This window comes from Astyanax mexicanus, chromosome 18 (assembly GCF_023375975.1).
Source record: "Astyanax mexicanus isolate ESR-SI-001 chromosome 18, AstMex3_surface, whole genome shotgun sequence".
Classification (NCBI taxonomy): domain Eukaryota; kingdom Metazoa; phylum Chordata; class Actinopteri; order Characiformes; family Acestrorhamphidae; genus Astyanax; species Astyanax mexicanus.
In genome coordinates, this window is record NC_064425.1 from 5,907,746 (window position 1) to 5,921,414 (window position 13,669).

Genomic DNA, 13,669 nt, shown 5'->3' on the forward strand with positions numbered 1-13,669 from the left:
CACCCAGACCTCACAGCCCTTCATCTCTATCTATCTCTCTCTCCCTTTTCCCTTTCTCTGTCTCTCTTTCTCTTGATTTATCTTTCTCTTTATATCTCTCTCCATTTCTCTTCCCTCTCTCATTATATCTCCATCTGTCTCTCTCTTTTCCCATCTCTTTCTCTAACTTTGTCTGTCTCTTTATCTCTATCCCTCTCGCTCTCTCTTCTCTATCTGTATCTCCATCCCTGTCGGTCTCTCTCTCTCTCCCACTCTTTCAGTTTATCTCTCTCTTTCTCTCTCTCACCTCTCTCCACTATCTCTTTTTCAATTGATCTATCTCTTTCTATCTCCATCTGTCTCTCTCTCACCCACTCTCTCTTTCTCAATGTATCTCTTTCTTTCTCTTTCTTTCTCTCGCTCTTCTCTTTCCCTCTCTCTATTTCCGGCTGTCTCTTTCTCTCTCCTGCTCTTTCTTAATCTGATTTATCTTTCACTTTATCCCTCTCTCTATTTTTATACTTCTATCTCCATCTGTCTCTCTTCTTCTCACTTTCCTTTTTTTCTATTTCCATCTCTCTCTCTTCCACTTTCTTTTTCTCTCTCTCTCTCAATTTATCTCTCTCTTTCTCTTTATCTATCTCCCTCTGTTCTCTCTCTCGCTCTTTCTTTTGATTTCCATCTGTCTCTGTCTGACTCTTTCTGTCAATGAATCTCTCTTTCTCTCTCCCTCTTTCTTTCTGTTTGTATCTGACTTTTTCTCTCTCCCCCACACTTTCTCTTAATTTATCTTTATTTCTATCTCTCTCTCCCTCTCTCTTTCTATCCCTCATTCTGTGTTTCCTGTTTCACTCTGCCAGCTTGCGTTAGGCTGCTGCATACTCACAGATTTCCTGCTTTTTAATGCGTGACCCAGTTCTTTGCGTGTGCGTTTGTGGGATCACTGCATTATTAATGATGCTGTTAGCGGTGTTACAATACTCCAGTGTTTTTAACCTAATTCATATCTGCCAGATCTGCAGCACAGCTGATTACCATAGACTTTCATTTACACTCAACAACAAACGTTAGCTAAGTTCAGAAATAGCGGGTGAGCATTGTCCTGCTGAAATAGCACACTGGGATGTGCAGGAAGTAAAGATAAAACTTAAGACCAAATGTAATCTGACATTGTACAGAGTTACTCCCCACACCATGATACCAGGGCTTAGCAGTTAGCATTGACTTCTTTAAAATAAAATAGAATAAAAAAATAGCATTATTAAGCTGTGAAAAATGTGAGCATTGAAGCTGTTTCATTTTCTTATATTTAGATTTCTTTAATGCCTTTCTCATCGTGGATGAAAGTGATGGTTCATTTATGTTAATGATCAATGCTGGCAACCCAGACAGCTTGTTAGTGTTAAGCCTATCTCTAAAACTGATGTAGAACATCATTAGTTTTTACATTTCAAAGGCCTGTTGTAACCATCATGAGACCACCAAGTGCCAACCATTGGGGTCCAAGCACTATTTGCTATAATAAAGACATTGGATCACTGGTCATGTTCATACTTTACTAAATTTTTTGCATTGTAACTGAAAATAGTATCAGCTGCTGTAAATACACTACAACTTATGAAGCAATTGGCAAGTTATTGGCTTCAATTGGAAATCAGGTTTGTGCATTTTAACATTTTAAGGGGATTTTGCATGTGGTAATCTGCAGTGTGCTACATATGTGGCAGAGAGAGATTAGACTGAAAAACATTGTAAACAAAAAAAATGATTTTTTTAGATATACAGCTCTGGAAAAAAATTAAAAGACCACTTCAGTTTCTGAATCAGTTTCTCTGATTTTACTATTTATAGGTTTATGTTTGAGTAAAATAAACATTGTTGTTTTCTTTTATAAACTACAGACAACATTTCTCCCAAATTCCAAATAAAAATATTGTCATTTAGAGCATTTATTTACAGAAAATGAGAAATGGCTGAAATAACAAAAAAGATTCAGAGCTTTCAGACCTCAAATAATGCAAAAAAAAAAGTTTATATTTATAAAGAGTTCAGAAATCAATATTTGGTGGAATAATCCTGGTTTTTAATCACAGTTTTTATGCATCTTGGCATCATGTTCTCCTCCACCAGTCTTACACACTGCTTTTGGATAGCATCCATCTTCCTCTTGATTATATTCCAGAGGTTTTCAATTTGGTAAAATTAAATTTTTGAGTGCTCTCTTATTTATTTTCCAGAGCTGTACATTAAGCTTATAATAAAGCTTATAAAGGAATATTATACTGGTAGATTTTTAAATCAGTATTCTGTTTCTTTAGGAATAAGTTATTATTGATATTTGCTCTGTCTTTACCTGTTTGACCTGTTTCACTCTCTTCCTCTTTAATCTTCTCCTCCTTCCTGTGTCCATGTGCTCCTCCTGGCTTCCTCCAGGAGTACGTTACTGTGGGCCAATTAAACCAGATCTATGGGATGCCAAAGGTGGACTCCTCCCCCACCTCTCCTGCTCAATCACGTCAGCCTCTTTTCACTCCGCCCACTTTTTCCTGCCTTCCTTCCCCTCATGGCTCCTCCCTTTCTCTCTCTTTTGAGGTGTGTCTCTTTTCCCTTCTATTTTTATCTCTTGTTCTTTAAATATTTCTCTCCTATAAACATGTTCTTCCTGACGTTTGGCAACTTTTATAAAATTATGTAAAGAAAGGCCTGGCTAAATAAGAGTCTCCATCTGGATGTAAGTAAGTAAATGATGTGGGGTTGGTTGAGGCTGCAGTTGGTCTGCAGGTTTAGGTTCAGCAACAGTATGTGCTGAAAGAATGAGGTCAGCTGACTACCTGAATATACTGAATATAGGCCAGGTTATTCCATCAATGGATTTTTTTCTTCATATTCCAAAATGACAATACCAGGATTCATGGTGCTGGAATTGTGAAAGAGTTCAGGGTTCAGGGAGCATGAGATCATCATTTTATCATTTTCACACATGGATTGAGAGAGTTCACCACAGAGTCCAGATCTTAACCTCATTGAGAATCTTTGGGATGTGCTGGATGGAGAAGAGCTGCTTTGTGCAGTGGTCAGACTCTACCATCATCAATGCTGCTGCAAGATCTTGGTGAAAAATGAATCCAGTCACACTGGATTTAAATAAATCTTGTAACATTGCAGAAGCTTATTGAAACAATGCCACAGTGAATGTGTAAAGCTGCAATCAAAGTTAAAGGCGGCCCAACCAAATATTAGATTGTGACCTTTTTTTGCCAGGCAGTGTATATTAACAACTTTTTTATTTTTTCTATTTATTTTTAATGATCAGCTGCAGTTTAAAAGCCAACACAATTGCCACTGCTACTTTTAGTCTAAATAAAACAAGCTGATTTCAAATGATATTACGAAACAAATAATGTGCTTTCCTTTCCTTATTAACACCAATCTGTCCCTCAGCCACCTAGTTTAGCATAATTTTTTAAGATTGTATATTTTTAGTATTCCTATTAGTTGTACTTGATACTGTTGCGGTCCTTGAAGGATTAGCTTTTAGTTTAGCACTTTATTAGCACAGCCATATTCTTTCAGTGTTTGATGCTTTACCTGGAAGCTAAGCATTTGTTTTTAGCCTTTTTATTCTCTTACTCTCCATAAGTTGCCATTTAATTTGTCTATGAAAGATGAGGATGAAATTTAGTTTGAATGAAGAGACAACAGTATTTGTCAGTTGCGTGTACTGAACTCTAGATTTTGTTCATTTGCTATTAAAGGGAAGCTGTTCATTGTTGGATTAATTCATAATTCAGTTCATTAAGTTTCTATAACCTCTATAATTTATTTCTGAAGAATGACAAATTTATGCTTTTGTGTTAGCATACCATTAGCAGAACATAAGATAAACATGGGAATAGAGGTGGATGGCAGATCTGGAAAACATTAAAACTATTATAAGATATATACAAGGATATATAACCTGACTGTAAATAGTAGGGAGTGCAGTAATACAAAATAAATAAGATAAAAGGGAAAAGCATATAGGTATCAGCATATACTACTATACTGGGAAAAAAAAAAATAAAACCTGTGCAAGTATTGAATTGTATGTAGTACAATGTAAAAGTGTCCAGGAGTGCAAAAATTACAGGTTGCACAGTAAAGTGTCAAAAAGAGTCGCAGAGTGTGAATATACAAAATGTACAGTAAAGTGTCAGTAGTGTTTAGTAGTGCAAAGGTACAGATTTTATGGTAAAGTAATAGTAATAATAGAGTCCCGAAGTGCAGGTGTACATGATCCTCATCGGTCCTTTCAACTCTTTCAGCTCCGCTGGAAGGAGCTAAAATAGTCTCATGGCTCTTGGGATAAAGGATCTTCTGAGTCTGTAGTCTGTAGAGCAGCTCTGTGACAGGAACCTGCTACTGAAACTGCTCCTGTGGTTGTTGCTGCAGTTTATAAGCAGCTCTGCCCAGAACTGCCTCGACCTTCACTGATTAGATCAGCCGTTAATTTGTCTGGGAGAAATTGTAAGATACACTAACTAAAGCAAATGAGATTCTCTCTTAGACTGACTCGATTTTCTATTGGCAGACGTGCCTCTGGTTTGAGGGGAAGCTTGCTCACTGCTCTGTCACTAAACCTTTACTTTTCAGTTGCTCATTAACACTCTGTTCTTCTTCTCCTCCTTCCCTCACCCTCTTTTTCTCATGCCACAACTTTCCACCTCCTCTGCTGCTCCGCCTCCATGCTTTGGGACGTGTGTGTGAAGGTTCACCCAGAGTGGCTCAGGCCTCAAGTGGCCGGTCTAGATTTAGAGCGCTGGTATCAGGAGGCGATGGAGGCTGGAGACTGCAGCCCACTCTGCCCCCCTCCTCTACCGCTCAAAGTTCACTCCCGCAGGCCTCTGCAGGTAAACCACGTAGACCCGGATTAGCCCTGTCAAACTACAGCTAATAAAACGATTAATATAGTAGAATAATATAGGATGTTGAATTAGGATACACTTTAAATTGGGACAATTTAATTTAAAACAAAAAAGAAAAGAAAAGAACATGAAACCTTTTTTCATGCTATCACCTTTGAACAACTGTACTCTATCTAGACATATAAAAGCAAGTGTACGCCACAAATAGCCAAATTTGTGCTGAAGTGGCAATAAAACCCCAACAACCAACCAACCATTGTCTGCAGTTGCTAAGAAAAAAACATATTTAGAAAAACGAGTCGATCAGGAAAAGCACTGTGTCTACATCAACCCATGAATTAGTATTCATGGCCCCGCCCACCTTGGCTCTCGACTTTACGGTACACATACAGTGTGAGCACTATCCGTACCAGCACGAAATAAGATGACGTTGTTAGTGATGCGACATACCTTTAAACAAACATGTAGCTAGACTCACTGCTTCGCAGAGCTGTTAGCCCAACAGTTAGTCAGGCAATGTGTTTGCATGTATGAATATTCATGGGCAAGAGCCGAAATCCTATCGTTTCTCCCCACCACTCCTCCACTGGACTAAAACAGTGTTATACCTTATCACCGGAGCACTTTGTATCACTCAGTAATAAAACTCTTGCATCTAGACTGCAATTGAAAAAACAGGAGGACCGGTGAGTTTTTGGCTTTTTTTCTTGGTCACATGACATCACGTTCAGAAGCTCAGAGGACGTCTGAGAAAAACGCGTACATGGTCGTTCCAGGCAGGAATAAAATCACAGAGGATAAACCCCCCCATAAAAGAGAAATTACCCCAGAACCCCCTGAGAAACTAATAGAATAATTAGAATGATTAAAATCCTGACTGACGCACATGAGCAACACTTTCAGTACTAAACAAAAAATCTATAATTTTTTACAGAAACTCTGTAGCTACATGATTCACACTAGTCAAAAAACGAAAAAAAGAACCATGTAAAGAAATGAGTTAACAGACAATATCTGTCCGTATAACGGAATTTCTGATGCGACTAATTAATTAAATTGAATTAACCGCACAGCCCGACCCTCTGCTCCTCTTCCTCCATGCTTCACCTTCTTCATCACTGAACTCTCTCTACACTCAGAGATCTCACATCTCTCACGCGTAGCAAGCTCAGGATCTGCTGCAGATTGCTAAGAAACATCACCATACGGTTTGAGTCTCATCACTACCATTCTGTAGGTCAACCAGAAAAGGTCACATCTGCTCTCTTTAGCCAAAACACACAGTGGAGTCTGTTTAGTTAAAAACATGCACTGTGCGATAGATAAGTGAGCCCAGTTTTTAATATTTAATTCATTACTAAGATGCATTAATATACACACATTTATACAGTGCCATGCAAAGTTTGGGCACCTCTGGTCTAAGTTTGATCTGTTACAGTGAATTTCTAAGTGAGTAAACGGCATTAAGTTAAAGATGAATCATTACTTTAATGTTTTAAATGGAACTAGGTTTTATCTCCATCTACTACAATTTAAAATGAACAAAACAGGAAAAAACAGTATGGTCAGTACTTAAGAACACAAGTTATGAATTATGAACACAAGCAGAGTGTCCCTGCTTTTAAAAGCTTTTTAAAGTTTGGAGGATTTTCGCCCATCCTTCCTTGCAGAGACTTTTCATAAAGTCTGGATATGTATTGCTCTTTTGAGGTTGAGCCACATACTTAGATGTTTTTTAGGTCAGGGGACCAATTTGGCATTACCATAGGCTTGTTTTTCATCTGTTATTGCTTTCAGAATATGCTGGTATTCGATTGAATCAGTTTTTTCACATGCCACTGGCTGCAACACTAACCCCCATGTTCAACAGTTGGAGAGATGTTATTTTTTTTTATTAAACTTTGTCCTTTTTTTTCCCCCAGAAGTAGGCCTTTGACGATAAGATATATAGATGTATCGTCCCTAAAATTATTGTGATAAATGATTTTACTGTCATTTGAAGACCATTTAAATGGCAGAGATATAATGCTAATAAAATAGCATGACAAAGCAATTATAATTTTTTTAATCATAGTTTTTTCTTCACCTACTGCAGTCTGTTCACACTGTGTGTACGGAGTCACAGTTATTGAAGACCTGATTGGTCATTTAGCATGACTGGCTAAAATACTGTTCACTGGTATATATGTTAACAAACGTACAAATAAGCAAAACAGACCATATCAAAATGATCAAATATTATTGAGGTAATGTCTATTTATTGTTTTTATTTATATTTATTATTTATATAAGTCTATCATTTAATTATCTTACATGTTGTACAATATGTTTCTCTCAAATTGTACAAAAACAAAAATAATACTCTGCTCTTTCTTAAAATGATGAGGAGATTGTTTCATCTTTACCTTTTTTTTTTTTTTTTTTTCATCTGTAGTAGATTGATTCATCTCATCTTTTGACTGGTGGTGCCCAACCTTTAACAGTGTACTGTACATTGTAATATAATTTAAAATGATGTTGTTTGGTGTGTAACGTGTTCTGTTTCTCTGGTGGGCAGGTGTATCGCTCCAGGCTGGACAGCGACGCCAGTCAGTCCTCACTGAGGCCAAAGGTCAGCGCTGGCCTGTCGCCCACGTACACGTCCGCTACTCTCGGCCGCAACACTTCTTCCAGGGTGAATAATCTCTCTCCAGCTCTCTCTTCTTTACTCATAATTTACTTAAACATCATGCCTTTTCTGTGATTTGATATCTGAGTGTAAAACGTGGTTTATTTTCTTACTCAGAGTCCAGTGATGGTGGCGAATAGCACAGGAAGTCTCCCTCGCAACCTCGCAGCCACTCTGCAGGACATCGAGATGAAGCGGCAGCTCGCCCTGCAGCAGAAAGGTACTACCACTGCTTTATTTATCAGAGCTTCGGCAAAAAAAATAACTGAATGAACATCTTGTCTGCTACATTAGTATTTTACCTGAAATACAAAACGAAAAGCATTCTGTATATTATATATGGTGCTAGTTTCACATGTACTGTGTATGAGGCACATTAAGCGACACTAGTAAGGATGCTACATCGAAGTAAGCAAGCGTGTCGCCATGTTTGACTTCTAATGGGGAAGCTGGGGAAAGCGCCTAAATAAACAAAAACTGTAATTCTTAAAAAAAATTACTTTCTAACGAGCGCTGGCTTTTAATCTACACAGATTTCTCTCCTGTAAACTGTTTATTTGTGTGAGTAAAGCATTTCTGTTTATTTGCAGTAAGCTTAGATTTCCAATATTTTTATTATATTTAAGGGTGAGTTTTCAGTAAAGTTTCTCTAACACTAAGGCTGGATGCAGCAACATTAGCATTAGCCGCCAAACGCAGCGCTAGCGGGATGAAAATGCCGTCCGATAGACTAAGAAACCCATATTTGAAATAAATCTTAGAAAATTAGAATATTATAGAATATTTAAACCAATTGGTATTTTTGGGAGTATGGGCAGTGTGCCAAGTCCTGCTGGAAAATGAAATCCACATCTCCATAACAGTCAGCAGAGGGAGGCATGAAGTGCTGTAAGATTTTGTGGGAAAACAAAACTGTACTGACTTTAGACTTGATAAAACACAGTGGATCAACACCAGCAGATGACATGTCTCTACAAACCATCACTGATCATCAGTAAATTTTACATTTCATTTGTAAATCAAGGGATCAGAGTCTGGAGGAAGAGTGGAGAGACACACAGTCCAAATTGCTCGAGGTCTAGTGTGAAGTTTCCACCAATCAGTGATGGTTTGGAGAGACATGTCATCTGCTGGTGTTGATCCACTGTTTTATTATCAAGTCCAAATCAAGAAAGCTTTTATAGAGATGCAGATTTCATTTTCCAGCAGGACTTGGCACACTGCCCACACTGCCAAAAGTACCAATTGGTCTTATTATATAATATTCAAATTTTCTGATTAGACACTGATTTTTGGGTTTTTATTGGCTGTAAGCCATAATCACCAACAATAAAATAAATAACTGCTTAAAATAGATCACTCTGTGTTTAATACATCTATATAATATATGAGTTTTACATTTTGAACTGAATTACTGAAATAAAGTTACTTTTCAATTATATTCTAATTACTCCTCCCCACCCTACATCCCTCTAATCACCTCACGTTTTATTCTAATCATTGTGCTGTTTGTATCTCTCTGTCTGCCACTCTGTACATCCACCTCCACTGCCCCTCCTACTCCCCAACCCCTAAACTCTCACCTCCACCCCCCACCTCCACTTCTCACCTCCACCTCCCACCTCCACCTCCCACCTCCACCCAGACCGCTTGCCTTCATCGTCTGAGTCCTCCTCCACCCCGGACAGCCCCACAGGTAGACTGCACTGGAGTCTGGAGTGGGTTTGGACTCGTCATCATCATCATCATCATCATCATCATCATCATCATCCTCCTCCTCACCACCACTATCACTCACTACCTTCCTTCACTTTATCATTCATCACCTTCCTTCTTTCTTTTCTTCATTCTTTATTCTGACCTTTAACGGGGCATGACCTTTAATTCAGAGTTGTATTTCCTGCACTTTCTTCACGTGTGCCTGCGTTTCCCCTGCGTTGTCTCCCAGCATGGAGTATTTAAAGTGGTTAAGAAGTGAAAACAGTGCAGAGCTTCAGGACTGATGGGATTAGCTTGGGCTTTTTTAATTGATTTCTTTATTTATTTAATTATCTTTTTTACATTGAGCGCATTCAGTGCATACGGTTATGTGCTGTATGTGTGAGGGCATGACTGAGCCGTGCAGCGTTAGCGTGTTATCCTGCAGGGATGCACGGGTGTCTTGGTGCTTTATCTGTGATCTTTATGATATCCGGTGTTTCTACTGTAATAGATGCTTGATTCCCAAACAGGTGCTGATGGTCTTTTTTTTTGTGGCTGTGAATGGATTTGTATTTGCTGTATATGACTTGCTGATGCAGTCTGTTTATTTGCATTTGTACACTGCCAGTCAAATGTTTGGGGATTTTTTAATGTTTATAATTATATATATATATATATATATATATATATATATATATATATATATATATATATATATATATATATATATATATATTTTTTTTTTTTTTTTTTTTTCCCAATGTGCACAATATATCAAATGGTACACACAATTAATTGGGACAGATAATGCACCCATTTTAATATGGAATATGCAGAATGAAAAAAACAAGATCACAACGAGAAAACTATTGTTTTAAAAATCATAAATGTAATTTTTGTCATGTTTTGGCTGGATTAAAGAGCAGATTTGGGCCTAAATGTTGATTTAAACATTATCTTTTTGCCCTCCAACATCATCTCTCACTGGAGGACTATTAGGTCTATATTACATATATATATTTTTTTACTGTATCTCTGTATCTATGTTTACATAGATACACACAGGTAATAAGTTGGAGAGTAAAATATAAAAAATAGTGAATAAAAACACTGCAAAGCAAAATCAGCAGCCAAAACAATTAATACAAAAAGTGGAAAAAAAATTTAAAACATAGGATGACTTCTGCTATATCAGTGCATATCAGCATTTTAATGGTCCAAAAGTCACTTAAACTGCAGAAAGGATTGAGAGTTCTACGCCATATTTTGTTACTGGTGTTAAAAGTACTGTATTAAAATAAACTGTAATGATATAAAGCTTGTAATAATTCATGTAGAAAGTAAATTGAAAGAAAGATAATGTCACTAATATTAAAACCAACTACCTAATAAATCATACAGTTTAATGCAAAGCTTTCTGTAATAATGTAACAGTAACTATAGAAAACAATAGACTTTAAAGGAATATTAAAAAAAAAAGAAACAAAAAATAGAAAATACTGTATATAAAAAAATGGCTTCACTAGGTGTCCCCAAACATTGGACAGGTATGTGTATGATTTATAGTGTTTATACAGCTCTAGAAATAATTAAGAGAACACTTCAGTTTCTGAATCAGTTTCTGAATCAGTTTCTCCGATTTTACTATTTATAGATTTATGTTTGAGTAAAATGAACATTGTTGTTTTATTCTATAAACTACAGACAACATTTTTTCTCAAATTCCAGATCAAAATATTGTTATTTACAGTATTTATTTACAGAAAATGAGAAATGACTTAAAGTTTTAATCACAGTTTTTTTTTCATGCATCTTGGCATCATGTTCTCCTCCACCAGTCTTACACACTGCTTTTGGATAACTTTATGCTGCTTTACTCCTGGTGCAAAAATTCAAGCAGTTCAGCTTTATATTTATATATTTATATTCCAGAGTTTTTTAATTTGGTAAAATCAGAGAAACTCACCATGTTTAAGTTGTGTCTTATTTTTTTCAGAGCTGTATATACGTGTGTGTGTGTGTGTGTGTGTGTGTGTGTGTGTGTGTGTGTGTGTGTGTGTGTGTGTGTGTGTGTGTGTGTTATTCCTCTGTAACGTGATGCGCTCTCTCTCTCTGTCTCTCTCTCTCTCTCTCTCTTTCTTTGCTCTGCAGGGCAGCAGGTGATCGAGGAGCAGCGGCGTCGGCTGGCCGAGCTGAAGCAGAAGGCTGCAGTGGAGGCTCAGTGCCAGTGGGAGGCGCTGCGAGGCTCTCAGACGCAGCTCAACAACCCTCATCACCTAACGGTGCCGCCTCCGCTGGTCCACCACTCCATCCTGCACCACACGGCCCCCTCTGCTGGAGAGCCGGCGTACGACACGCTCAGCCTGGAGAGCTCCGACAGCATGGACACCAGCATCTCCACCGGCAACAACTCGGCCTGCTCGCCCGACAACATGTCCAGGTCAGAACTCCGCCCGCTGCTCCATACACCACCCGATCTGTCTGTTTTACACCGAGCTTACTGACGGCCACCGCCGCGCCTCCTCCATCTCCTCACCCAGATCAATTACCAGCCATCTGTTTCTCTCCGCTCGCCGCTCATTCCTTCATTATTCCTCCAGTCTGCACCTGCGTGAGCGTGAGGAGGAACAGGCCTGCTCACGATTGGTTGCCTGTCGGCTGGATGCTGCTCATGAGATTTGGGCATGTCTTCCAGTTCCAAATATTTCTATTTTGTTTTGTTAAGAAATAGAAATCATTTCATTTTCAGTCAGTTTGGAGAAAGTTTGCTAAGCTGGAGCCTGAGTTTAAGAATATTTTAAAACTTCCCTCAAAATCCCCTCAAAAACACAAGAGATTAAAACCACTTAAATAAAGGCTGAGTGTCTCAAAACACACAGGCTGAAAAAAAAATTATATATATAAAAATATATATATGATTCTGATTATTTTTTAATGAGTCAATTATAGCAACAGATACAGCCCTACTGTATTGTACGCAATAATATCGCCAACATTTTTGAATATCATGAACGATTTTATACCCTGAAATATTATACCCCCTAATTATCATATCAGGGTACGACTTTTTTGCTGTTTTTAAGCAAAAGAAAAAAATCACACTGTTCTCATTTCCCATTATATATCTACTAGAGACTGATTATATCTGTCCAGTATCATTTATTTTACTTTAATCCTGAATATATGGTGATATATGGAGTGCATTATTATTAGTATTATTATCATGATATTCTGGATCATTGACTTCTGTTGCTAATCTGATAAAATCTTCAGTTTGTTGCAGTAGTGTATTCTTGAAATATTTTTTTTTAATTCAGAGTTTTGTCAGTGAGTATCGTTATTGCAAAAATACCATGAAATATCGTGATATTATTTCGGGTATTTCTGAGTATTCAGTCTGTCTATAAATTGGAGTATTCTGGGTATTCTTTAATATTTCTATTTTTTAGAATATTAAAATATTCTTTTTTCTGATCATTTAAGGTAGCAGCAGTGTTTGGACAATTTTAGGCTCAATGTTGAGTCATCTTAGATAGAGGGTCTTTGCTCCAGTCTTAGGGCCAATGTGGTATTCAGATTAACCTAAAACCCCTTTATATGCCTTGTCCTGTATACTGGCTACAGATGTAGGTGATACAAAACCCTTTATTTCTGCAGTAAAATAACTTATTTACACTCTGAAAATTTGAAGATTTTAAATTCTCCAACAGGACACTTGGAGAAGCTGCCTGTTTTCTCTCTACTCCACTTAATAATTCTAGATCAGTAACAGGAATCAACCCAAATTCTGCAGGTTTGAAAATAAAGACGTAAAAACTAGACAAACATAACTAAACTAAAGGTTTGGAGGACGTTAACTGTTTGATTTGTATTCAGGAAAATACTGATTTTAAAAGTAATATCAGAAAATATTTAATTTTATGATTTTATTAATTATATTTTGACATTAGCAGATTTACTTAAATATTTTTTTAATACTTACAGTTAGTAAGTTTATTATCAAACATTAAACCTTTTATGTAATGCATGAATATAAATCTTCAGGATTTTTGTGTGTAATATCAGGCAGAAAATTTACAAAAATGCTGGCTTGTTAAGGGGTTAAGGTAAATGTTGAGAGTTTTGATGTTGGGATTAATTGAAAGTGCCGTTTGGACACTAGATTTTTGAGGCTCCATAATCTACTGTAGATTTAGTTCTCTGTTGAGCTTTCTCTTATTACTCTGTATCAGCATCTGTATCAGTGTTGTTAGGTTTTACAGATGAGTCAGATTAAGATATTTACCTTAATATCCATCCATCCATCCATCCATCCATCCATCCATCCATCCATCCATCCATCCATCCATCCATCCATCCATCCATCCATCCATCCATCCATCCATCCATCCATCCATCCATCCATCCATCCATCCAT

The 13,669-nt window shown here is 37.3% G+C and overlaps 1 protein-coding gene across 15 annotated transcripts in view; it reads left to right on the forward strand.

The window, feature by feature from the left end:
- Positions 1-13,669, forward strand: part of phldb1b (pleckstrin homology-like domain, family B, member 1b) — a 171,998-nt gene that overhangs the window by 135,121 nt on the left and 23,208 nt on the right. For 8 of the 15 annotated variants that reach the window (XM_049467221.1, XM_049467223.1, XM_049467222.1 and 5 more), the window contains 6 exons: positions 2,413-2,571; positions 4,728-4,868; positions 7,441-7,557; positions 7,669-7,771; positions 9,197-9,247; positions 11,404-11,692. In XM_049467221.1, coding sequence (XP_049323178.1) covers positions 2,413-2,571; positions 4,728-4,868; positions 7,441-7,557; positions 7,669-7,771; positions 9,197-9,247; positions 11,404-11,692 — 860 coding nt within the window. The remainder of the gene's footprint in view (positions 1-2,412; positions 2,572-4,727; positions 4,869-7,440; positions 7,558-7,668; positions 7,772-9,196; positions 9,248-11,403; positions 11,693-13,669) is intronic. The other 7 variants (XM_049467232.1, XM_049467233.1, XM_049467236.1 and 4 more) reach the window with 4 other exon arrangements.